This window comes from Harpegnathos saltator, unplaced genomic scaffold (assembly GCF_003227715.2).
Source record: "Harpegnathos saltator strain DR-91 unplaced genomic scaffold, Hsal_v8.6 scaffold223, whole genome shotgun sequence".
NCBI classification, from domain to species: domain Eukaryota; kingdom Metazoa; phylum Arthropoda; class Insecta; order Hymenoptera; family Formicidae; genus Harpegnathos; species Harpegnathos saltator.
Genome location: NW_020230010.1, coordinates 221023 through 247839, shown reverse-complemented (window position 1 = coordinate 247839; position 26817 = coordinate 221023). Strand labels below are relative to the sequence as shown.

The 26817-nt window shown below is 43.1% G+C and overlaps 2 protein-coding genes across 9 annotated transcripts in view; one reads left to right on the top strand and one right to left on the bottom strand.

The window, feature by feature from the left end:
* RhoGEF64C (Rho guanine nucleotide exchange factor at 64C) overlaps window positions 1–26817 on the bottom strand; it is a 106130-nt gene that overhangs the window by 78732 nt on the left and 581 nt on the right. The window contains exon 2 of the mRNA XM_025298502.1: window positions 2019–2173. The gene's annotated coding sequence lies outside the window, so the exon portion shown is untranslated. The remainder of the gene's footprint in view (window positions 1–2018; window positions 2174–26817) is intronic.
* Window positions 9186–26731, top strand: axo (axotactin). 8 transcript variants are annotated; one of them, XR_003112858.1, is made up of 28 exons: window positions 9186–9400; window positions 11927–12258; window positions 12456–12613; window positions 12691–12794; window positions 12925–13521; window positions 13606–13721; window positions 14501–14607; window positions 15168–15513; window positions 15614–15891; window positions 15991–16231; window positions 16326–16556; window positions 16706–17113; window positions 17235–17438; window positions 17667–18066; window positions 18147–18394; window positions 18485–18760; window positions 18833–19032; window positions 19204–19501; window positions 19693–19843; window positions 19945–20110; window positions 20194–20350; window positions 20449–20627; window positions 20782–21220; window positions 21597–21676; window positions 22114–22353; window positions 24115–24215; window positions 25542–25599; window positions 25952–26053. XR_003112858.1 is itself a non-coding variant. In XM_019845190.2 (28 exons), the coding sequence occupies exons 2-28, from the start codon at window positions 11940–11942 to the stop codon at window positions 26098–26100; spliced, it is 6072 nt and encodes a 2023-aa protein (XP_019700749.2). In that variant the 5' UTR covers window positions 9186–9400; window positions 11927–11939; the 3' UTR covers window positions 26101–26730. The 8 variants fall into 8 exon arrangements, 7 of the variants coding, with proteins under 7 accessions (XP_019700749.2, XP_025154283.1, XP_019700742.2 ...); XM_019845190.2 differs by lacking the exon at window positions 24115–24215 and having other exon boundaries at window positions 12925–13277; window positions 13353–13521; window positions 19948–20110; window positions 25952–26730; XM_025298498.1 differs by lacking the exon at window positions 24115–24215 and having other exon boundaries at window positions 12925–13277; window positions 13353–13521; window positions 25952–26730.

Below are 26817 nucleotides of genomic sequence, written 5' to 3'. Positions count from 1 at the left end.
GTGCAAACTGATCGATCCACAAGTGTCGCGGATTGCGATTATTTCCGTTTCCTATCGTCGTTCTTGAAATCAGTTGTATTACTAAAAATGTTTGCTTATGAAAAGAAAGACAAAAGAGCGAGCAGTTGACCGTGCGCGACGAGGACCATGCGCGAACTATGCGTTACATTTTCGGCAGATTTTTCTCACAGATATGTTCGAAGGAAAGTACCGGATGGTTTCGTAATCCGGTCAGAAATTACCGCAAGGAAAACTAGGCGGTAGCGTAACTTTTCGTTTACATAACGGCGAAGCGAGATATCGGCGCGAACGTGGGCAGACGATTTGGCGCGCAGGAATTGATGAGCAAGACAGGTACGAAGAATCTGAGATACGTTTTTCGGTTAGGTAACGCGCTTAACGAACTAACTAACGTGCATAATGCGCGATGTGAAAGGTGAAACGTGTTGGTTTTCGTGTATAATATACCGTAATTTAGTTACAACGCAAATGAACGAACGCAAATGAACGGATATGCGCGCGTATAGACGTAAGAATAAGCAGAGATGGTGGATTCTCGATAATAAAGGTCACGGCCTTCTCCGCGATTCTCGGCATTAGACTGTTTACGAAAGTCCGCGTAATTATACAAGCCAAATGTAGCGATTTCGCTCGAGCTGCGGTCTCGATCGATCGACTGACCCGTTTTCGAGACTGCCATTTCTCCGCACGGCTCTTCTTGCCGGACGCTTCGCAGGTCATCATCGCGAGTGAATTCAGCGGTGAACGCACCTCGTTCGCCTTTACGTAATACGACGGACATGTACGGTCGCCTGTCTTTTTCAATAACGATCCGACGGTCCATCGATTACGAAAGAAATGACATTGATCAACGATGACACAATACGCGTCATTAATCTTTTTATATCTGATACTCTCGCTGAGCTTAAACTCTATCGCGAGAATCGAGCGACAGGTGGACAAAGATTCTGTCGAACCGACTTCGACAAAAGTCGGTCAAAAGAATATTTACCAGCCGAGATTAATCTCGCGCAAATAAATTGCAAATTATCGAATATTAACCGTAATTAGCGGTGAGATTGCTTTTTTCTCAAGGATCATCGAGAGATAATTCGAAAGAGCTCCCGGTTACCTGCGATTAATCCGATTCGAGCTGCATCCGACACGATCGAATCGATACGATTCGAGACAGCCCCGGCTATGAAGTCTCGCACACTGCTGAGGCCACGATACTTTCTATCTCCCGAACCCCCAACGCGATACAATTTCACTTGTTCCGCGGTGTTCCTGTGCGGCTCCGCCCACGAACTTAGCGCAACCGGCGGCAACGACGTCGTGCCTCTCACCGGCTCACCGACACGGCGACGACCGGCCGAGGGATAAAGCGAAAAAAATAGCGGCGGACGTAAGGGAGTGGAGAGAACCCGCATGTAGGAAATAGTTCCGGGTTCGCGGCTCTGTGAGACGACGCTGGTCACGCGATTCACGCGCTCGGCTAATAATTAGCGGAGAGGCGTAAGGGCTGCCTGGCCTCCTCAGGAAGTCGCGCGCAGGATAAGCGCGTTGTTAACGAACCTACCTACGTTGCCGCGAATTAAATGAATTAAGCCTTTCAGTCGTCGGCAGCTCTATTTCTTCTTCTCAGTTTATGAATAAGAATTTCAATTCGGACGTGCATGCTTTTCCTTTCGCGTGTAACAATATCGACAAAGAGGTAATGACAAATTTTGTAATTTTGTTATCGAAGATATTGAATATAAATTTCGTAGCACGTCAATAATATGAAGGTTTATAGGACATGAAATATCAAACTTTGCTGAGGCCATAATATTTACAACGCGTTATTAAAAATCATAGAATATCGATAATATCAAAGATTTCATGTGATATTTAAAATCCTGTAGGATACATTCAACTATCTCTTTCTTGCGCGTATAACATGCGCGTATATTTACTCGATTTTAATGAGTGAAAGTGTATGCAGGTAAATTGAGAGGAAAACACTGTCAAAGACTCACCGATACTGATGTTGCCATCTATCGTGGGTGCCAAGAGAAGGTCGAGTGGGAAATAGTCTCTTGCTGGTATATCTCGCACCAACAGTCGCGCCAAAAGATGCCGAGAGAAGGTTGAGTAGGAGACTGTTCGTCGTTGATACGTCGTCTCTTGCCATCTGTAGTAAAAACTTAGAGTTAGTTCATAAAAAATATGATTGCCGACATTCATAATTATGTATGAGAGGAAAAAGAGAGGAATATATTTTAACATTTTTATTAAATATATTCATCTCATTCATCATTAATGAAATCAGCGAAACTTACAAATAATTTTAAATATCTTGTGATATGTTAATGAAAGAACTTTAATTCTTTTTTTATAGAATAACATTAACAAATTATAATATTTATTATAACTAATATAATATTTATTATACTGATATTAATTTTACATTTTTAATAGAGTGCATAGATAAAAGAATTCTTTAACACGTAAATTTTATTTTATCACGTAATATCAAGCATTTTATTCCAAGAAAAATCACGAAATTTATTTCGATATTTTAAATAACATTAAAAAAAAAATAGAATGTACACGACAGATCTAATATCTACTATTCTAATATCGTACATTTGTAAATGAAAAAAAGTTCAAAAAAGATTTAAAAACGATTTTTCTCAAAAAATAATTCCACCAAGCATTAATCGCTCGGTACTCCGAATATATTGCACGATCAGATACAGCAGTGTTCTACGTGACTGGTAATAACTCAAATCCTTATCATTTTATGATCTACTTGATACAACAAGGACAACGTCATTGTTAAACATTCTGATTGCGAATGTCATAATGTAAATAAAAGTTCAGCAAGGAGAAGTTAAACAGGACGTGCGCCGCCACTGACGTAACATGTGGGTCAAATATTTTAGCGACAATTATCGCACACAGTAACGATCTTATGCTCTGTCTCTTAAACGACTGTTAATAACGTTAAATAACTCAACTTAGGTATCAATAATTAGTACATCTCCATTAGCGACAATTAATCTATCGCTTCTCGATTAAGCTGATCAACGTCGGCAGATTAAAAACAGAGCTGAAGTAATTTATTGAAAAAGATCTAGCGATAAATAAAAGAACGATTTAGAAGGCACTTAAAGTTCTTTCAAATAATCCCTCTTTAATTTATATATAATATTTTTCCTTTTATATTTCTTTTTCTCCTCTTCGATGTGTCTCAATTATTTTTAAAATCTTGTAAATTTCGAACATTTTAAGAAAATTCTAGGCATTGTTTTACAGATACAGTTTATACTATTACATCTTATTAAATCTAAATACATCTCTCTATTCTTTTATCTCCGAAAGGCAATTGGGGAAAATTAAAAAATAAAAATATTCTCGATCTAAATAAAGAGGTATTTCGTTAAATACAGCAAGAGAAAACACGTTGAGCAGGTATGTTTTTGCAAAAACAGGCAAATCTTAAGATCAGCAAATCTTAAGATATAGCTGTTTGACTTAGGATTTGTTTGAGCAAGATCAAGGTCGTTCTCGTTAAATGTTACCATGCACGGTACTTCTGGTGCTCTTTAGCTCTTTTTATTTCCACTTACTGGTCATTTATAGGCGACTCGCGTATTAATAGTCACAGAAGATTTGTGTACCAAGAGTGAATAATTGCGTACGCGTCATTCGCGCTTTCATATGACGAAAACGAGTCGACGATAAGCATCGATTGTTATAAACAAAATAATCAACGAGTGTTGCTCCTTTACCATTTAACTATCGACGATATAATGCAGATAAATGTTGAAAGTGAGTTCTCTCTCTTTTACAAAAGGCGTACAATTACGTGCACGTGCACGAATAACAACCATGAAGAGAACAAACAGAGTTAACTACAGAGGCCGGTCGTATCGGTACGCACGGAGCTCGTCGATTGCATGCATGCAAATGCGTGCGTGATAATAAATATAGGTTACACCTTGGCCTTGGGAATATGAGGTCCATCTTAAACTAGTTTTAAATTGAAAAATCTAATTAACATTGTACGTCGATTAATTATAATTAAGTCATGTGACCAAAGATTAAAGAATCATTAAAGGAGAGAGAGAGAGAGAGAGAGAGAGAGAGAGAAATCTAATTAAGAGATTAATCAAAAACATATATTGATGTTTATTACGTTTATATTTCAAAGAGATTCATCGTATATAATATGGTGAAATTAGCCGTAATGAAGAAGGAATAATTCGTAATAGAAATCACAAGTTAGAGCCGAGCGTTTCGCAAGGAAAATAAAATGCGACGACGGTTGAGCGAGCTGGTTCGCGGATAAAAGACGTTTATCCGGTTTAGAAGTAATTGTACCTATCTCAAATCTCGTTCGTCCTAGCGTGGAAGGCTACGTTAAATTGCACTCGCCGCAATGATTACTCGCCGAGCGCAATGGATACGACGACGGATAGATAGGTCGACAACCCTCGTATTTACCCCCGTTATCGGGAATTATCCGGCGCGATGCTGAAGAATATAGCAACACGACAACGACTGAGCGCGAATGTATTTTCTGGAGGTACGTCACGTTTTCGCGAGGGACTCGCGCGGATCGCCTTTTCGTTTTCTTCCCGAGCAGTAACGATGGAAAGTACGAGCGTGCCCCACCGCGGCAACAAAAGCCGACCTTCTGGTGCTCGGCTAACGAGTCGGATGTGTTTAGGGTCAATTTGTCTATTATCTCGTTGTCAGTTTTATTTATTACACTTCTAACACGTCTCTCACGACGTACGTGCGACTTCCACCAGTCCGAGATTTCTCGGTGCAAGTTAATTAATTCTGATTTCTCGACTCACGTCGTTCTGAAATCGACGTACACGTACTTCCCGCATGACCGCAGCTCGTAGAGACCGATGCATTCTCTTTCTCTCTCGATATGATCTATTCAAATTCAACAAAATCTCGAAACTATCTCCCGAGATATGTCAATCCTTGTATCTTCCGATTATCATGAAAATATTATAGTAAATACTCTATATTCGTATATACTACGATGATGAGAGAGAAACACGTGTGTGGAACATGTTAACAATTAATCGATTGTAATGTCTGCAATGATTGAAGCACATAGCATGGGACACGTGACGAGTACCTGGAGTTCTGCACACATTGCGAGATCAAATGACGGGGAGTCAGTCAGTTTTTCTTACGGGGTCGTTCGGGGGCAGTTGTCGCGGTACCTTCGATTGATACGCGACTGCGTATACGTGGGTGGAGGTAAAGCCTCCTGGTAGAGCACGACCGACGCACGGGGAGAGTGACTTAATGTGCCAGTCGTGAGCGCGATTCCGTCGCGCCGCGTACTTGAAGAGCCGCGCGCGGCTAAGAAGCGGCACGGAGGGCGGAAGCGCGCGAAGAGAGGGAGCCCGAAGAAAGAAGAGAGAGAGAGAGAGAGAGAGAGAGAGAGGATCCTCTCTCTCCTCGAGGGAGATCGTCGGGACGCGTCAGTCCGTCCACATCCGCTGCCGGAAACGCTACCGGAAGAGATCGCTTCTTCCCGCAGGATTGCCTCTTCCTGCCGCCCTGAGGAACGACAGGGAGCCGAACGTGCGTTGCTTTCGTCGTCGCAGTGAGAGACGCGAGTCCTCCGCGTGTGCGCGAGTTCCCCGAAGATCGCGCGAAGATCGATCATCTCGCGATCACGCGTCGCGGTTACCGTCAGCGAAGACACCGTGGCGGACTGGAGCTGTCGGACTGACTCTTCCGACAAGAGGCGATTTCCGACAGGATAAAGTAAGGACAAACGATGCAATTGATTAACGATCTGAACGCCGAGGTCGTCCGCTCTGTTCTGATTGCCTCGGCATCGTGCAAGCTCGGAATCACGTTCGTCAAGCTCATCCTCGCGCGTTTACGAGATCGCATCCGCTCTTCTCACGTGTTTCTCATTCGTGACAGGAAAGTTTACACACGCGTTGTACATCGCGTATGAAGTTCGCAAAGAACGAGAATATTCTTCAAGCACATCCAGGTTACCTCGTGTTTTTCGACCTAATAAACGATGACCTTAATTGCGAGTAATCTGCGGTAAAGCAGCGGTCCCGCAGCTCAGAGTTAGAAATTCACGTATCACGATTCGAAATATTTAAGAAATGTGGCAAATCAATGCCAGAGAGAAGGAGAAAAAGGGAAAACAAGAGAGAAAGAGACGTTCAAAGCTCGGTGTCTTCGCACGCAACTCTGTTGCCGGACTATCAGGGGAATTAATAGTTTCAATTAAAGCGTCATGCTTTTAAGAGGCTTTAACTAACACGAAGTTCTTCGTCGTACAGCGCTTGAGCCCCACCGCGTGAAAAAACTCAAACTCGAAAGAGCCGCGTCGCGTTCGCCAGCGGAAACGCGGAAATTTTACAGTTCGTTAAGAAGCAGTTCGTTTTATGCGCCGCTACCGTCACATTCCTCGTACCGGCGGTACGACATTGTGCTTGCGCTTCTCCCGCGGTTGCTAATTGTCGCGCTCCGTTATTGTCGCGGATCTGGTTACAACTGCCCACCTATGTTTACACTGCACATAAATTTCAAGTGCTCCGTCGCAAGGCACAGGTGACGGCGCTCTCTTGATAACGGCGTACTTCGCACATGTCATCTGCGATGACAACAGTCAAACACGAACTAGATCGATCTCTCAAGTGACGTGTTTAAACAGCCACCTGGAATCCAGTCAAATAAGTCGTGCTTTGAATTCTTAACGATTATTCATTACGCATTTCTCTCACGCGCGCGTCAAAGTTCAGACTCTCTCATTCCTTCTTTCTGTTTGATGTCAATGTACAAGTTTTCTCCGCTGTCAGTCGAGGATCAAACTCTTCGATAATAATATATGAAATACTTAAAAAAAGAGAGACATAATTTATACATATTTATTGTAAAATATTCGAGACGAAAAAAGTATAAAGAAGAGAAAATTATCGGCATTTTTGTTCAGATTCAGGTTGATAATCCTACGACACTGTGTAAAGATTAACGCATCAGAGAAAACGAGATCGATGATCCTCCTGTGTGTTGATCGGTTCTTCAACCTCAAGACCTTTAACCGCCTAATCATTTCCATAACGCAATTCGAGCGAACCAATCAGATATTCCACCGGATAATTTTCTGATGGCACACAAAGGGACTTCTTAGCGACGAGTCACGTGTTTGAGTCATCACCCTTATCGTCGTCAATTAATCGATTCCTTCCACGATTTCCCCGTAGCCTGTTCCGTGATTACACGACCGACTTCCTTCATGCAAATTGTTACTTTTGTTCGAAATAAACGACACCGCACGCCACAAAACGACGACGACGACGACGACAATGAAAAAGCCCTTCCGCGTACAAAAGCCCTGGACGACAAAGCTCGACACGTGGTATGAGTCACTTGATATACGTGCGTGACCAACACGACTAGAAATATTCTTTTCAACGAGAAAAAGAAGAGAGAAAGAGAGAGAGAGAGAGAGAGAGAAAGAGAGTGTGTGTGTATAGATCGACATCTATCTTCGTGAATGTCTGACTATACTAACTATACTGTCCGCTCGATCATATATTATCTAACAGGTGATCGTCATCGCCCCCTTCGTGCCGCGATCTATTTTTTATTTACGTCATATGAAGTTCCGAGACTCAAATCGAGCGCTTTCCTACGGACCTCGTTAATTTTTATGGACGCGATGATGAAAACCCGTCGAGCCACTAGACGCGCACGAGACATCGCGAGAGTGTCTTCGTGCTTTTCACCCCTCTGAACCAAAAACACGGACACTCTTTATGACGACCCGGTCGTGGGTTTTGTTCGATATATCGATCTCCCGGCGAGAAGAGAGAAGCGACCTCCAGCAGAGCGTGGTAGGTCGCGAGTAACAAAATCGCGAAAGGAAAAGCTCGCACGAGGTCCTCCCGTCCAAGTCTTCGTACCGCGCGAAACACAGAACTTGAGGAAAAAACATCGGAGTTCGCAAGCTTGACTTGGAAACTCCATTTGAATCAGAAAACATCTGAACAACAAAAAAGTTCGCATTAAATCTGAAACGCAAATTACCGGCATAGCTTGTCTTCAACAATGTTTCGTTGGCCAGCGCGTAAGCAGCCCGTCATGCGTCCTTTATAAATACACACCCACGGACTATTATTTGCTGCACACCCTATCGATTCGACTCAACGGCCCCTTTCTCACGTCGGAAAGTACGCGCCGCCTTGAGACCACCCTGTAAAAGCTTTCGCGACACTAATCGCCGGAAGGCTTAAGTAGAAACTACCCGCGAAAAATATCCGTTCGCCGCTATCGGAGTGATCGAAAACTGCCGCTCCCACGTGTCTCTACCGTGATATATCCATCTATTGTTATTCGTGTATTGCATTATTATGTAGCAAGAATAGTGATTTCTTAATAAATGGGATATGCTTTCTAACCTTCATACGGCAACGTAAATCTACGCGCTCGTCGTAACGTAAATAAAATCGATCCTACACGAGAGATCCTAAAAAAAAATACAATTGCAGAACATTGACATTTCGTCAGGACCTTCTCCCATAATAACAACGACAATTCATTATCACATTTCGCTAATACAGTGTCCGTTTTGTCACATCCAGGTGCAGGATTATCGCTCGATATTCCCCGTGAAAGCTGCGCTACCTGCTAGACAAATTCACCGTGCAGACGTTCATCTTCATCGTCGCTCTTGTAACAGCCTCGGAAAAAGTCTAGGCACCTAAGAAGGAAGGATCCGAAAGAAATAACACTTTGTGGAAGACGACGGGACGGCGGATCGATTGGCGGATGATCGACGACCGTGCCGTCGGCGCTCGCATAACCGCGGCACTCGCGAGCACGGAGAAAAAGAGGAAACGAGTGGTTGCGCCGGCCTCGTCGTATGGGGAGGAAAAGAGCGAAGAAACGTTAGAGTGTGGCGCGAGACGAGATCGCAATGAAAGTCAATAAACCGTGATGAGTAACGGAGAGCAGTGGTCGGAGTGGCATTAATAAATTAGTGTCTACTTGCTGCAAGCAACAGCAGCAGCAGCAGCAGTAGCAGCAGCAATAGCAAGAGTCGGAGGAGGAAGAGGACGCGGAGGAGGAGGAGGAGGAGGAGGAGGAGGAGGAGGAGGAGGAGGAGGAGAAGGAGGAGGAGGAGGAGGAGACGCGTACGCGCGCGAGTCTCGAGTGCGTCGGTGTGCACGTGTGTGCGTGCGCGCGAATACGTGTGACCGGCGTGTCGATGCGGGGATTTGGCCAGTGTGTCAGTGTGAAAGAAGACAATTGACTCGCAGCCGCCGTCGGACGGTGCTTGGCGGGGGCCTTCTGACGTCACATCCTGCCCCGCGTACGAGCCGCGATCTCATCTGGACCACGACGCGCAAAGGTACGCAGATTCGTGTGCTCGACGCGGAGCCCGCTGGAGTTTAAAAAGCCGGCGCACAGGAGCGGATAGCCGCCGGTGCTCGTGGACCTCGCGACGTCCTCAACGGGACCGCGATGGCCCGGGCCGTCGTGCCGTTGGGAAATCGCGCGGTCTACGAACGAGTCGCATCGCTCGGAATCTTTCTTCTTCCGACCGTACGAATTACCCTGACTAGTAAGTGAAAAGTTGAATCGCGATCGGAGCCACGAAGATCAATGCTCGACTTGCGAACGCCGCGTCACTTTCGAGCACGATGCCGACTCATGTACTGCGACCGCGTTCGCTTGCTCCGAATTATAAATGAAGGCAGATAGATCAGTCCCGATTCATTTTTTAGATTTGAATTCATGATAAACCAGGGGCAACGGAATGCTTCCGGCATTGTCGACCAAAATGCTAAATTACAAAGAAGAGCACGAATATGTATAATTTATTTAGAGAAAGTAAAACATTATATATATATATATATATATATATATATATGTATTCTTAGATATCGTACGTGTTCCTGAAGAAGTGATATTTTTGTTGCTACAGGTTAATATCTCGTACTAATATCAGGAATCGATTATCCTCGGACACTCGGCATATTTTACGCGATCGAAAGCGGCTGCGTTCGGACGCTGTCGCGCAACGGTGTTGATGTGTCTTCGCGGTCGCGAGATTCCTCGCGACGGCATGAAATTTCAGATGACGTACGATAGACTCGTCTCCTAATTAACTGGGGCGTTGCGCGAAGCCCATACACGGCAAGGCACCGTGAGAGAGAAAGAGACAGAGACAGACAGAGAGAGAGAGAGAGAGAGAGAGAGAGAGAGAGAGAGAGAGAGAGAGAGAGAGAGAGAGAGAGAGAGAGAGAGACAGAGAGAGAAAGAGAGAGAGAGAGAGTGTGAGTGAAAGAGAGAGTGTGAGAGAGAACGAACTCGACATTGGTCATCGCGACGAGGACGTTACGATCAAGATACGACAAGGAACGGTCTCTTTCCCGGTTCCGCGATGGTCGCTCGCGATAATCGTAATTTCCCGCGATTTCCCGCGAAGGTCCACGCCGCGGCCGCGAGACTCTTTTCCTGCGATCCTCGTTATCCGTCAAGGTCGCTGCATGCGTCTTGCTTCGACGAACGTCCAAGTCCGAGTCGGAGGTGCGCTATTTACCGGCCCGATAAATTGCGGAACGACGAGGAGGAGTCCAATTTTGCGGCGGACGCGCGTTAAAGCATAACTGCATCGAGACCGGCACGATGATTTGCGTAAAGTATCCAGAACGGATTGCGCGTATAAATTTGAAGCGAGACAACCCGCCGAATGTGGCGCGTGAAAAGTGCGTTAGCTTCTAACGCAGCCATGCTTGACTTCGTCGTATAATGAGCTGCGCCGGGCTCGATGAAACGCTCAGACCTCAGACATTCGAAGAAGAACGGAGGAGAGTTCATCGTGAAGGTGCGTTCCTGAGAAATCGCGTTAGGACCGGCGTATCCGACAGGAAGCGTAAGGGCAGAGCCGATTATTCGCGGCGGGCGAACGCGACGCGTCGTCTTTCTTTCGTAGATCAAACTCAATTGACCTCGTGAAAGAGATAATTGCAGGAGCTTACGATACTCCGAGGGTGTTCGAGGAAACGACCGATGTCTGCGGTCGGATTACGCATCGTCGTCACACAACGACCGCTCCCGTCGTCGACGTCTCGTCCATGTTACGTTATTATCACGAGCGCGTATATCGGATGGATCGCGTTGCATGTATGAAGCCCATTGAAAGTGCGAAGGCACACGCTCAGACGCCACCCTTGGCTCTACCGGACGCTCAGATCCGAGCGGGAGATACTTGGGGATGAGAAAAATAAGAGATCGTATCGGAACGGTAGCGTCAGCTTAACCGGCCGCATCGAATGTGCACCTCGTTGCATCATTCATACGAGTCCGGTCGTGCCTACCCGCGATACGAAGGGAAGTCGTAAATCCGAAAGCGGCAGCTGCAATCGCAAAAATGCATCTGCGGATCATCGGGGTAGGCTCCGGAGTGTCGCGCGAGCGAGTAAGACACGCCGGAAGGACAACGTTGGCTTCTCGTGCGCTTTATGGAAAGGAGCGTGGGTGTCCACGTGGCTTGAATCGTAAAAAGTGCCCGAGGTGAGGCAGTCCTCGAGTATGAAAGCGCGTCTGATCCCAATCGGGATCCTAATCCTACCTCATCCGATTGAATCGATGGTACCGCTTAGAACGACGGAAAAACGTTCCGAGTGAGGAAAAAGACCAGCTGAGCGGTCGTGTTTTGTGCGAAATTTTTCCTGCAAATAATGCGGAACAAATCTAATTTGAGATTTGTCTCAGTTTCATTCGGGATCCTCATTGGTTTTCGTAACTTGGATATAAAGTGGGATGTTTCTAATGTATTTTATCTATTCTGGCTTTAGGCAAAGATTTACCTTCGTATTCAAGCATGGATCTGGCTAAATCTTTCAACGTAAAAATTTCATTCTTTTTCCAGCGAATGAGGGACAATGATCCACTGCGACAAGAGGATCCTCGGGATCCTTGTCTTACTGAACATAGTCGTAAAGATGCCGGCGAATCGGACAGATTCGCCAAAAACGGACACGGTTGAAGAAACGGAGATTCTTATCACAACCAAGAGAATTCTACCGGACAGGTGTCTCGTCAAGACAGAACCTGGACCTTGTAATCACTACGTTAATAAGTGGACCTTCAACAAGGCCGAGGGGAAATGCCGAACGTTCTCTTACGGTGGCTGCCTCGGAAATGAGAATCGATTTAATTCGGAAGCTGAATGTCTTCATTATTGCATCGGCGGTGCCGACCGTAAGATACAGAGAAGTTGAAATCCAAAAAATAATTTACGAATCTGCTTATAAATTATTCGCGACTTATCTACTAACTATAAAACAATTCTACTGAATCAATTTTCTCTTACGAAATATGTGATGAAAAAGCTCGTATTTTGATAACGCTTGACGACAGTCAAGGGGAAATATTACAAATTCATCAACCGTTTCTAGATACACTACCGCCTCTCATAACAAAGGGTGGCGTATTCGTGACAACGAGCACCACGACAAGCAGCACAACACCTCCGACAACTTCCAGCACACCGCGGCCGACTTTCACACCCCCGAAGCCGACGAAGCCGCCGGTGCCGAAGCACAAACGAGGAAAGGTAAAACCTTATAGCTTGCATAAGTACGTCACGTCTTGCGCAAACCAGGATTACTTCTACTTCTTTTTCTGTCGAAGGAGTTAACTTTCATGGAATCAGGCCACGAGAAGACGTTCATGTTCGCACAAAGTAATACTTTCATCCAGCTCGATGGTCCTGGCATCAAAACTTTTCAACTGAGGTAAACAAACGGCAACATTGAAGTGTCTGGTAATATTTACGTGACTTCATTCAATATTCACTCAATAAATAATGATATGATTATCACTTATACATAACGTGCAATTGTACGCGTTGACATTATTTGACAGATTGTGCCGCGAGATATCATTCAAGTTCCGTACAAAACTTCCGCACGGTTTGCTAGTCTATCACAGCGTCAAAGATCGCCCGGAAAGTCTCGACCCTTATGCTCTGTACGTGATAGTGGAAAAGGGTCAGCTAAAAGTTGTTCACGTATTCGGTAAACAATCGACCAGTTTGACAGTCGGCGAAGGTCTCAACAGGGACGAATGGCACAGCGTTCTCGTCAGGATCGATGTGCACGGAGCGAAGTTAATCGCCAGAGTCGACGATAAACAAGCCGAGACTACTCTAAAAGTCTTGGAACGTGTCGTGAATTATGGCGTGTCCGAAGAGTTAGCTTCTGTAGTTCTAATCGGAGGTAAGCCAAATTTTTCGTTAAACATCCAGAGATTTTTTAGCATCCTTATCTTTCTCTCTTCATCTGCCTTCGCAGGACTGAGCTCCGAAGAACGATTACACGGGGTAAAATACATAATAGAGTCCTTCGTCGGCTGCATCAGAGATATGGTTCTGAGTTCCGGAAAATCTGCCAGCGACTTACTACCCATTCGACCGTTAATCGCGACTAAGCATGAGAATGTTAAGGAAGGCTGTATCGATAAGTGAGTTTTCCTTTTCAAAGAAATTTGAGCCGGTAAATTAACCGGGGGAAAAATGGAATATTTAATTTTATCCTAAACTTGTAGATGCAGAACACGGGAGAACTTATGCTTCGTTCCCAATCAATGTGTGAATCATTACAACAGCCTAACGTGCGACTGCTTCGGGACGAAGTACGAGGGTGAACGTTGCGATGTGTACAGTACGTAAAATAATTGAGCTTAATATTAATATTTTTGTTTTTAACAAAATTAAACTCTTTTTAAATTTTTAACTTATTTATATATACTAGAACACTACAAGCGCGCGCTATGCGCGCGCCATTTAGCTTATTATTCTCTCTCATACTCTCTCTCACACTCTTCTTCTCTCTCTCTCTCTCTCTCTCTCTCACTCTCTCTCTCTCTCTCTCCCTCCCTCCCTCCCTCCCTCCCTCCCTCCCTCCCCCTCTCTCTTTCCCTCTCTCTCTCTCTCTCTCTCTCTCTCTCTCTCTCTCTCTCTCTCTCTCTCTCTCTCTCTCTCTCTCTCTCTCTCTCTCTCTCTCTCTCTCTCTCTCTCTCTCTCTCTCACACACAATTTAATATTTAATATTAAAATAATAAAATAAATAATATTATATATTATAAATATTTAATATTTAATTTAATATTTAATATTTTTGTTTTTAACAAAATTAAACTCTTTTTAAATTTTTAACTTATTTATATATATTTTAAATGAATATATTTATTTTCCCGGAATTTAAAATCGAATCTGTCGATTGTAAAAATTAAAAAAAGATGTTCGAAAAAATACGAACAGAAAACTTTTCTAGGAAACTCTGAAGTACCGTTATTAGAGGAATGTAATTGTACGTAGAAACAACGTCTAGAAGTACATTAGCCCATCAATAAAATGATAATGACCGCATGCGTGCCTAAACGTATTCGAACGTATCATGTAATACTAATGGGGAGTTCGTAACGTAAAATCATTTTTCAGCCGCAACGATACTGACGCTAAGAGGTTCGTCGTACGTGTCCTTCCGCGTGTACGATTGGAAGGATCGTGTTCACTCGTCTGTCAACAGGATCAGCCTCGCTTTTAAGGTATTTGACCACCGCGTTCATTGTAATGGGGTCGGCGTTCCTTTCGCTGTTGTATAGGCCCATTGATTCATTATGCCTGAGACGCATCTCTTTGACAAAGTTGGGGGGGGGGGACGACGCACTTTGTGCTTTTACGAGCAGCTGCTTTTACCTATCGACCAATTTCTATGACGACAAATTCACCGTGGAAATTCCTAGAGAGAGTATCGAGTTCTACCATCCGGATTATATCGAAACGGACTCTATTGTGCAGATGAAATTCGCTGCACATTGAATACTCAATTATGGTTACCCCGCGAATATGCCTGTGTTACGGATGTATTAAAAATCAATTAAGTCAAAATTATATCTGTTGGGCAAGAAACCACTACATAGGAAAAAAAAGACGTCCTTGTTAATGAGGACTCTAAATTGCGATTTGTAATTTGCAAAGGTCCGTCAAAGTTGTACATTTATCCTCCGCTTTCCGATGATACATACAAAAGCTAAGATTTTAGCTATTTCTTTTTTGGGCCGCAATTCTATATCTGACGTTTGTGAAACGGCAAATCTACTTTCAGACAAAATGGGACGATTCGGCGCTGTTTTACGCTTCCGGCGAGATCGATGGCACGCCGCATTACTTCGCAGCTTCGATCATAAACGGATCAGTCTACGTTGAGCTCGATTTCGGGCACAACTCGAAGATCTCTACCATGTTGGGCGATTATGTCACATCCGATCATTGGAACAACTTGACCATTTTTCACAACGGATCTGTCGTTTTCGTCAGTTTGGATGAAGAGGTGAAAGTGCTAGAAGTGCCGGGAGAAAATTACAATATGATCATCGATCCCGAGATATACATCGGCGGTGGACCGGAACTCCACAAGAAGAAGGGTCTTCTGTCACATAATAACTTTGCAGGTTGTGTGAAACGAAACTACTTGATTGATTCTAATCACTGTAACAAGCTTTGGTCGACAAAATTCTATCGCTTAACTAATACGATTTTATATTTTTCCAGGATCCTTGAAGTACGTGTTCTTCAACGACAAATCAATTATATACGAATTGAAACGCTCCAATCCCATGGTGCACTACATCGGCGTTCTAGAACCCGAGTACTACGAAGCTGACGTCGAAGTCATCCCGATAACGTATCCTTTCGCGGGAAGTCACATTTGGTGGCCCATCGAGCGAACCGATTCGCTGAAACTGAACTTCGACTTCAAGAGCTCGAAGCCGATCGCTGTCGTCGCTTCGGGAGAAGTAAAGAGCAATCGCGGACTTGGCTATTGGGAGGTGATTTTTCAAATTGCTATTTTACGTATTTCACGGCTGCTTCAGAGAAAAAGAAAGAGAAAGAGAGAAAATCGCGACTGTTTTCGTATCGCATTATAGCTCCGTCAAGTGAACGACGAAATCCGTTTCCATTTGCTGCCGATCGTGACGGAGAACATCACGGTGTCGGCGGCAGTGAAATTTCCGCCCTACAACACTTCTTGGCACGCAGTGGAACTTAATTACACGAAGGGCGAGCTCAGTATCTTAGTCGATTACAGGAACAAGCAGAGCAAACTCTTCGCGATGACATTCGAGTTAGGCGATAAGGTTATTATAGGGAGTGGTAAAAGTAACGCTGGTAAGTCGAAGATTTTTTTTTTAATTTATGAAAAACATGAAAGAAAGAGAAAGAATCTTTTATGCTTCTTATTTCCTTCTTCCTTGCGTTTCAGGTCTGGTGGGATGTATGCGTGAGATACGAGTGAACGATCAAAGAATCGAACCTAGATACGTGATCAACACCGAGAGGGTGATCGGAGAAGTAGCTTTGGACAACTGTCAGTTCGTGGACCCGTGCAAAAGGCCGAACACTTGCGAACACGGCGGTAAATGCTCGGTCAAGGAGGATAGAATCACGTGCGACTGCACGGATACTGGATACATCGGGAAGAATTGTCACTTCGGTAAGACGAATTGCGATCGCCGCACATAATTAACGACACGATTACCTATAATAACCTATAAAAAAGGAATTGAAATAATGAAAAGTATGTTCAAGACGTTCCTTTCTTTCTATACGATTTGTAAACATTACACATAATCCTGCTTTTAGCACAATACAGGAAAACCTGCGAAGAACTGGCCCTCCTGGGATATACGCAGGACGACGTTTACAAAATCGACATCGACGGGAACGGTCGGTTTCCGCCTGCCTTGGTAAAGTGCGAGTTTCAGTCAATCGAGGACTCAACTAAGACGATCGTCGAGCACAATCTGCCCTCTCAAGTGGACGTCAGATCCATCATCGAGAGCGACTTCTCCTTCAGCATCAAGTACAGACAGTTCACCGCGGAGATGCTTCAAGAGCTGATCTCACATTCGCTGTATTGCAGTCAGTACGTGAAGTACGACTGTTACAAGGCGCCCTTGGAGTTGCACAGCGCCACGTGGTTTTTAGGATCAAAGGGCACCACCGTCGATTACATCGGGAACGTCAATCGTGGGTCCTGCCCTTGTGGAAGTAAGTTTCTTTTCAAACGAATTCGCGATGCAACAGCTCTTACAAAGATCTACGTTCACAAACTTAACCGGAGGCCTCAAAGAGGATGTTATTTACTAAATATTTATTAATTTCGCTTTAGTGAACAGAACATGCGTGAGTCCCAACTTGAGCTGTAACTGCGATGTCTCCACCGGAAATGCTGGGAAATGGCTATCGGACGAAGGATACTACGAGACACCCGACTCCTTGGGCATCACCGGGATGGTATTCTTGCAGCAGAGAGATCTCGAGGAAGACGCTCGCGGACGTATCACCTTAGGTCCACTGGAGTGCGTGGAAACAAGTACGTTGAGGAAGAAAAGCATGCTACTGGCAATAAGCATGATTTTTTACATGATTAAACGATGGATATGATGAGATATTTTTAGGACAACTGTGTGTGTATGTGTGTGTGTGTGTGCTTGTATTAAGTATTATTTTATATAATGAGTCGCGTTATTAGACTTTTGGGAAAGCCAAATTTCTCGAGGTAACGACAAAATTGATCGAATCAACTAATGATGATTTCTAGACACGCAAAAGTACGTGGTAACATTCACTACATCGCAATCGTACATCGAAGTGCCAGGCTGGAGAAAGGGCGACATAGCTTTCAGCTTCAGAACAACGGGCGAGAAAGCTATCCTTTTGTATCAGCCACCTATCCGAAACAATTATCCTTCCTTCATGGTCGCGTTGACATCCGAGTATCGATTGACCTTCAATTTCACCCTGAACACTGGCACTATTCGCGAACTGGAAGTGAAGAGTCGGCGCAAGCTGAACAACGGTGAATGGCAGAAGATCTGGATCGACTACAACGACTATCACGTACGATTCATGATCAATACCGACTTCCAGATGGTAGATCTGTTGCCCGAGGAGGAATTCGGGCCTTTCGAAGGTTCGATGTTCATCGGCGGCGCTACTGCGTAAGTAACTTCCGATTTTCGTAATGAATTCATCGCTTACGACAAACGATGATCTTTAACGACGACTTCAACATTTTTAGAGAACACCTGAAGACCTCCTCTGTTCGACAAGGCCTCATCGGTTGCTTTCGCGGTCTCGTTGTGAACGGAGAGATATTAGATATTCACAGCTACATGTCGGTACATCTGTCGGAAATCATCAAGGACTGCAAGCCTTCGTGTCAACCTAACAAGTGCCAGAACGGCGCCAGGTGCGTCGAACTGTGGAGCAACTTCGAGTGCGTGTGCGAGAATCAATGGGCACACTTAGGCACTTATTGCGAGACAAGTAAATGAATAACCTCTTTGAATGGATTAATTTTGCACGCGACGACTGATTGATCATCTCACTGATCTCAATTGCCATTTTCGAGTTTAGACATCAACAACAAAGCTCTGACGTTTACTTCACCCGGAGCGTTCTTGAAAAAGAATTACTTCGGATCAGACGACAACGAGGAGAGGATGCTGCTGAAAAGCATGCTGTTAGAAAATATTCTGATCAATCTGAGAACTTACGACACGCATTCCCTGATACTCTACGCGAACGATCACCTGAACAACTTCGTGCATCTTTACGTCTCGAACGGCACCAATATCGTATACCTCTTTAACACCGGCAATGAGATCATGAATATCACCGTGGAGAATCCAAGTACGTCGATATCATATTCATTCGCGCAATATGCGTATTAGAATTTAGAATGGGATAACTCGTTTTTGTCAGATGTCAACACGGGAATCTCGGTGCAGATCGCTATAATTCGGGGCGAGAACTGGACCACGCTACACGTTAACGAATATAACGTCACGTTGAACGCGACGCCTGTACTGCTTGACACATACTCGAACAAACCGTGGACCAACCCGGAGAAAGAGGTTTTGGCACCGCAGCGACCGCCGGCGCCGCCGACTGACTATTTTCAGGTACGTCTTTCAGTAAAAAAAAAAATACTACTTCTTACTTCAAATTAAAAATCCAAGCAACGCTTGGATAAAACGAAAAAAATATTTCAGAAATTATTTATGGTATCTAATATCGAAAATCTAATTTTATCTTCTCTCTCAAAAGTGACGATTAACGACGTTTTGATTTAGGTAAATTTAGGAGGATTCGATCCTGACAATCTACTAAGAGTCGGAAAGGAAGGCGCCTTAATTCAAGGTTATATCGGCTGCTTACGTGGGCTTATGATAGGCGAGTACCTCGTCGACCTACCAAACTTAGCCAGCGAAGCGAATCACGAAGGCAGCAAAGGCGTTCTGCCGAATTGTCAGATGAAATGCGACGCGATGCCTTGCAAAAATTTGGGAATTTGCACGGAGGATTTTGGCAGGCAAGAGTCCTCCTGCAACTGCGAACTGACATCTTATTTTGGCGAACATTGCGCCGATGGTGAGTCGTTCCAAAGCTGTTCGTTGTATTAAAAGAAAGAGAGAGAGAGAGAGAGAGAGAGAGAGGGAGAGAGAGAGAGAAGATCAAACGATCTCATAACACCTTCAATTCAGTCTTTCTTCTACAGAAAATCCGCCGAAGTAACACAGCATTTTCTCCGGTAACTCTAACGTAAAAATTATCTGTCACAGAAAAGGGTGCAGACTTCAGCGGGGAGAGTGTTCTTCAGCGAGAGTTCGAGCTGGAGGGCGAGATAAACCAGGTGAAAGTTCAGCTGGCATTCTCGACGAATGAATTACGACAACGAACTACCGCGTTGCTGCTGGTACAGACCGACAACAAGTAAAGCATCGATCTTAATATCGTACTTAATCCTCGTGCTCGACATACAATTGTCATTGACGCCTGGAGTCCTGGATGTCTTTCGAAGAACTTTTTTCCAGAAGGAGCTACTACTTACTGGTGGCCTTGACATCTGAGGGACAGCTTATCTTCGAGGAGGATCGAGAAGGCTCAGCTTACGGAGTGCGTCTCAACGACCGAAACTTCCTCAACGGTGCACGTCACAGCGTCTACTACGATCGCGACAATAACACATCCACCCTCTTGGTTCGTCTCCTGCGATTTCTCCTTATCTCGATATCTCCACATACCTCGTGAGAACTATTCTGGATAATATCGTACAATTTCAGATCGACCGCGAACCTGTGCCATTACTGCCTATACCAATACTAAGCTTAGGAGACGAGGACTCTGAAACTCCGGGTGCCACGGAGATCCAACTTGGCGGACTGAACACCACTGACCCGCGATTCAGCGCCTACAAGGGATATACCGGCTGCCTCAGCAGTGAGTGTCTTTTGTACTATACTGAATGTGTCGAAGCGACGAGACGTCTAATCGTCTGTTTGAGCGAATTTCAATTTACGATTACGCTCTTCTCGCAGACGTAGTGATATCAATCAACGGCGGCGCCGGTATGAAACCGTTGGAGGAATATATGCTTTTTACGAAACAAGGCAGCGAAACGGTCAGAGCGACGATACCCGCCGGCGTTAGAAGCGCCCAATGCGCGGTCTTTCATGCTCAACCTCATGGCCTCGAGCCGTCTAGGAACGATAGTGTGGTAAGAAATTCAGTTGAAATCAGAAATCAGCTAATTATCGGTTTTACGTTACGTAATTCTTCCCATCGACTATCTCTGACTTTACAATACAATTAATTTCTTGGTTGCGTATTTCTACCACGTCCGAGAGAAGTTAGAGTAACATTTGTTAAAGGGTCGTGATCGAGCATGGGTGGAGGACCCACCGGAAAGGATCCTGTACAAGTCGCAATACTCGGGCGCCACTCAGGAAGAGCAGGGTGCAGGAACATACATCTTCATAGCTCTGTGCTGCGTCTTCGTGGCCGCAGTGATCGGCTGCATTTACGAGGTATGGCGAAGCGCACGGAAGGACCGTCAACGACGTCGCACCGCGACTACGGGAACACCACCGACCACTGCGGTCGCTTCTGGTTCGCAACGGTGGCAACCGCAGTATACGGAGTCCCTGGTAGCTGCCGCCGGCGTGAAGACAGTCGGCTTCAAGAATGTGATAGACGACGACAAGAGGCCGAACGGGACTCATGTGAAAGTGCCCAGCGCGAAGGAATACAAGCCACTGCCGAATACGGAGCCGAAGGACTTAATGAACGATAAAAAGGTTCACATAAAAGGTACTCGAATTTATTCTATCTCCCATCTAGGTAGGTAGGAAAATCGATGGAACGAAAGAAATTTCTTACTGTTAAATTTCGATTTAAAAATCGATGTTACAACGTAAGTTGTAAAACAGCTGATTTCTCATGTAAATCGGACAAGCAGAAATTCGTCAAGCTCTTCCTCATCCATCTTGTTACTATTTTCAAGATTACGTCATTTGTCGTTATTATGTTACATAAAGTTTGTTGAAAATGGAAATATCGTGTCTCATACTTAAACGTTTCATAAAATGACGAGTGAGAATCTCTGCACGTGAATGTCATTTTCTTTAGAGACGTCTATACGCTGCTCGTTGAGAATTAACGTTATGTAATTTTGTGTGCATTGCAGCGGACGAAGAGCCAGAGAAAAAGGAGCTCCTAGGGGTAAATACAGGCATCGTCACTAAACCTGCGAAACCGAATCCATTCGTAAAGATTTTTTCTTTTTTTCGTAAAAAATGCACGTTCAGCTTTGTCGAGCTTGCAGAGCTTTTGCATGCACTAGCCGGTTTCGCTATCATTTCATACCTAACACATTCATATACATTATGAGACGCATTTCTCATTAAACACACTGAACGAAAACGAATCGATTGAATCGCTTCTCCTTCGAACTCTTCCCATCTTGCTTTGTCTAACTTCACAATTTGTCATAAGTACATCGATATTGCTTTATGGAAAAATGTACAAGTACCTGATCTAATCGACAGTGCTCTCAAATTCTCATTGTCATTTCAAGCCCAAAGTCAAATGCAATTTTCAAGACCTCACAAAACCGCGCTTTTCTCGCAATGCTAAATAAACGTAGCAATACTTTGGATATCGTAGTTCAAAAAATTATCCCTCATTCTATTTTTCCCCCACAGTCGATGGAAGATCTGAGAGAGGAACCAGAGTTGGAAGAGCGCGAGGAAGAAGAAGAAGAAGAAGAGGAAGAGGAGACGCAAGAGCCAGAACCGGAACCAGAGCCGGAACCGGAACCGGAACCGGAACCGGAATCAGAATCAGATGCGGATAAATCCAAGGATCAACCGCAAAATAAACAGCAACAGGAGGAGGAAGAGGACGAGAGTAACGATCATGACGGCGAGCTTCTCGTTAGGCCGGTAAGAAACGCGCTAAGGAGAGCCTCCTTGACTGACGAGCTGGACGCGGTTGACTCGCAGGGCCTTCTCGAGACGAACTTCTCCGTGACGGGCCTCAATGAAATCAAAACCGAGCGCATAATACCTAGGACAAATAACATCACGAAGGACACGCCGAAGAGGCCGATGAGTCTCGACCTGAGCGCGCCGATAAAATTCAGAAAGTCGCGCGAAATAGTTCAACCCGAGAAGGTCACTGCGAGGTTGATCGACCAGCGACTGGTGACAAAGTGAGTCAATCGCAAAGCACGGGCGCTACGTCGACGTTTGTGTATCACTCTCAGGATTAAAGATCGAAATTGGTAGAATTTCGTAGAGCTCGTCACAAGAAACATGTGCGAAAAAAGTTTCACCGACCATCGCACATCTGTAACATCGATATCTTTCAACTCGACGAAATTACCGATTTTTATCTACCCCTGCTTAGGCTAAGTGATTAGATCGACTGACGACAATAATATGTACGCTCAAAAAGTGATCGTTCGCTCGTATTATTTTGTAAATATCGTGCGAAGCGATCATATTTCAGTGACAATCATTATACGCGACAGGTGACGTGCACATTGAAATCTCAAGATAAAGTATAACCATTCTGTTATGGGCATAAGTTTTGGATGACATGGTTAAAATATGATGGAATTACGTAGAAAGATTTACGAACTACTAAATGCCACAAGTAACTGATGCAAAATTTCGAATATTTCACTTAGGCTTATAAAATTGCGAATTGGGCATCTGTTGTTCTTTAGTTGATCGTATAAAAATTACATTCTTCGTCTAAAATGATAGAAATTCGTCATTAAAAAAATCGAACGGCAAAATGGCACGTTCCGTACATCCGTAACGAATCGCGAAATTATAACAATATTAATTTCAACTGTCGCGTACGATATTTTATGTACTTATACGAGTCCTTATATAGCTCGTTCGTTTACCCCAAACTTTGGCTCGCAATAGCCTCTTGGGGTCAGAGAAATATATTAGAATAGTGTATTCTTAACTGAAATTAGCACGTAATCAAGCACTCGTATTTGCCTTATTACGTAGCATGTCGTCAGTATACGTCAGTATTGATTAGCTTTAGACAAGGCTACACGTACTTAGTTCAAGTTAAGTATTATTTAAAAACTCTAGAGTGCCTATATAATAATTGAATATCCATAATTACGGAAACGATAACGAGATAAAAGTAAACTTACAACGAGCGTCCCGAGATAAGATAGCACAAAGTCATCTTCGAGATATAAGCCACATATTCTCATCCGCAAGAAATATGTTGATTTATAGCAGCAATACTGTATGTTTTAACAACACCGTTGTATCTGATACCACGCAATCGACACATCGAAAACAAATTCACTGCATAGATTTATCATCAATCATCGCGGTGTACGCTACAGACGGACTATCCAATTACCTAATTACAAAGTTATCTCTGCCAAATATATCATAAATTTCATATATATTGAAACTTTATATTTTTAATACGTAAACGCACAACAATTGTGTGGCTCGTTCTGTGTACACCTGCGAGTTGATTTAGTTTGACTTCGCTGCTTCGTGCAATTGTACAAAGCGAGTGTGGCGTTTGTATGCTTTTTGGTGGCGATCAAGGTAATCATGCGGAGAAATTCACGAAGCATTTAGGAAAATCATATCACTCGGCGAATATTGGCGCTATCACGAAAATCCAGTCGTTAATACAAGGCGCCATACTTTCAGCACAGAAACTGGTCTAAGACGAGTGTCGACGAGAGTGTTATACCGTTAGACTCCATTTTAAAACCCGATGAAACGAAAACGTCGGATATCGAACTATAGAGGTACGGGTTGTCGAATGATAGATAATAATATAAACGAACATTAAGCTCGACAATCGCATCTTGACCTGCATCTCCACAGCCTTTCGTTTCCCTTACAATCTCTTATCGTGAGACGCAATTTATATCTACGGTATAACGCATCCGAATCTGCTTCCGATGCGTTGGATGCATTGGCAATTAACAAGAAACTGCTTACGGCGATGCTATTGTGAATCAAACGCGATCAGACGAATTGAAAATTAAATAAATACAAATATAAAAAAATCATTACCAAAATACAGGAAAGATTACATTATATATATATATATATATGTATATATTTATATATTTTGCATTTCGAAGGCAAGGCATTTTGACTTTATTGTGCAAAGGCATTTTGACTTTGATGTGCACGTTAGATTAGCACGCTCACAATAGCACAGCTAGTCAAAGAGATGCGTTATATATTCGAATATACTTTTTGCACGATATAAACGCGATGGTGCATCCCGCGGAACATTACGTTTTTCTGATATGACATAACCGCTAGACATTAAATCATGAGCCTCGAAACAAATTTTATAGCATGTTATATATATACGAAAAGTGTGACAGAGGAAATATAAAAATTTTTTCCATCGATTTATGTCTGTTGCATCGTCGTGACCGTCTCACGCCTTTCCCATACTGCCAAGCTTTTTCTCGCAAGCTCACCGTCTTTCTCTCACAATGAAACCCTTTTTATCTTAACCTGGGAATGGATAAACAATTTGAAAGATTGGATTTGCACTCACAAGACACAATTCACAAATCGTTAGTGAAAATAGTGTATTTTGTGCAATAAATTATTTCTTCTCTGTCAGGCAAGCATGTGCATGATCTGCTGATAATACTTTATTATGTATGTTTAATTAACAAAAAGAATTTTATCGAATTCCTAACGGGAGATTAAAATGTTTGATTGATTCTAGGTCTATAGAAGATAAATCAAGAATTAAAATACTATTGTACATTAGTATTTTCTTGAATAAATGTCTAATATAAGTTGTTGCGGTGCAACCATTCCCAGGTTAATCGTCGATTTAAAAACATTCAACGAAGACATTGTTGATGCCATGAGAACATCGCCTCATCATATGCACGCTTTGAGCAAGCAGGGAATCTGATTTTTATAAAATAAGCCTATTCAAAGTGCCTAAGCGTACTTGCTACATATACGTACTAACCAGGAATGTAAAATAAATCTTTAGTTTCGTCTTGAAAAATGATGCCTATGCCCATCGCGATACGTCGCATGAATTACGGCGAGAGATTGAGAATTTTTAAATAATCTTTCGCTCTATTTAGGCGCCTATCAACAAAGATACTGGACGACAATCAAAGATGCAAGGAAATTCCTCCGTAGGTCAGTAATAGATATCAGAAGAAACAAAGAGAAGTATTACGGTTGTTTAATGACAGAAATTCTAATGGTATACTTGAAACGATATAATGAATATTGAAGTTAAATAATTTGCATTAATAATAATCAGTGTATTAATAATGGTATTGTATGAAGCATATTAATTTCTGTATTGACAATTAACATTAATCATGCTAATGATCGATCATAAATGCCAAGAAATCTAAATTAAAATTTGAGAAAAATTATTTCTCGATATAATAAAAGATGTAATAAAAGTTTTCCTCGTTAACATCCAAATATACGCGATTTCAATTAAAGGCTTAATTACGAACACTATTTTGTTATCTTTTAGAACGAAACAAGCCGATGATCTTCAATCTGTTTCCTATCTTTCTACCGGATGGCCAACGAACATTCGGCAATCCACTGAGTTATCTCGGAGGTCCGAGGTTACCATCGAAGAATAGATCCTCTATCGAATCGGTGCTGTCGTTAGATTGATCGTGGATCGTCCGTACTTTGCCCTAAGTGACCACGCAAGAATCCTTAGGACAACGACGAATCGTATTTCCCGATCGAGAACGAAAAGTCTCGAACGTGTTGAGTGCCAAAACAATAAATTTTTCTCAGGATAATTTCACACATACTAGAGCAGATTCCAAATGCTTTATTTATTAAAAATATTTCTAAAAAGGAAAAATATATGTTTATTTAATATTTCCCTTTGCACTTAACACATTCGAAATTTTCCGGTTTCAATTCATCTCTCATTATTACAGAGTCATCCGTTTCTCGAAAGGCTCGTGTTAATAATATTTACAATTTCATCAAGATTCGTTTGGATCAAAATCGCAATCGGCGAATTTCATCCGCAATAATGCATTATTGCTAATAAAGATGATCTTAGACGTGATAATGAGCTTAGCAAGATAATTAGTAATTATGACAAATCCGATATTTTTTTTGCAACAATAGACCTAAGAATCTGTCGTGCTCAAATGTTTCTCTTCATAGAATGAGAGTTTTTTGTAAAAATAATTATTTCTGAGTATATAAGATAATTCTTAATATCTTTCTTCTCATATTATATTATAAAATTTTTAATTTCATATGTATTTTGCATCCTTGAAGAGTATATATAATTGAGGATATATATATATATATACACATATATATATATATATATATATATACATATCCTATATATATATAAATTCT

Coding starts and splice junctions, on each gene's coding strand:
- axo (XM_019845188.2), top strand. CDS start 11,940: ATGATCCACTGCGACAAGAGGATCCTCGGGATCCTTGTCTTACTGAAC. Junction 19,844..19,944: donor CTGGTACAGACCGACAACAA/GTAAAGCATCGA, acceptor ACTTTTTTCCAG/AAGGAGCTACTACTTACTGG. Junction 22,354..25,541: donor GCGAGCTTCTCGTTAGGCCG/GTAAGAAACGCG, acceptor CGCTCTATTTAG/GCGCCTATCAACAAAGATAC.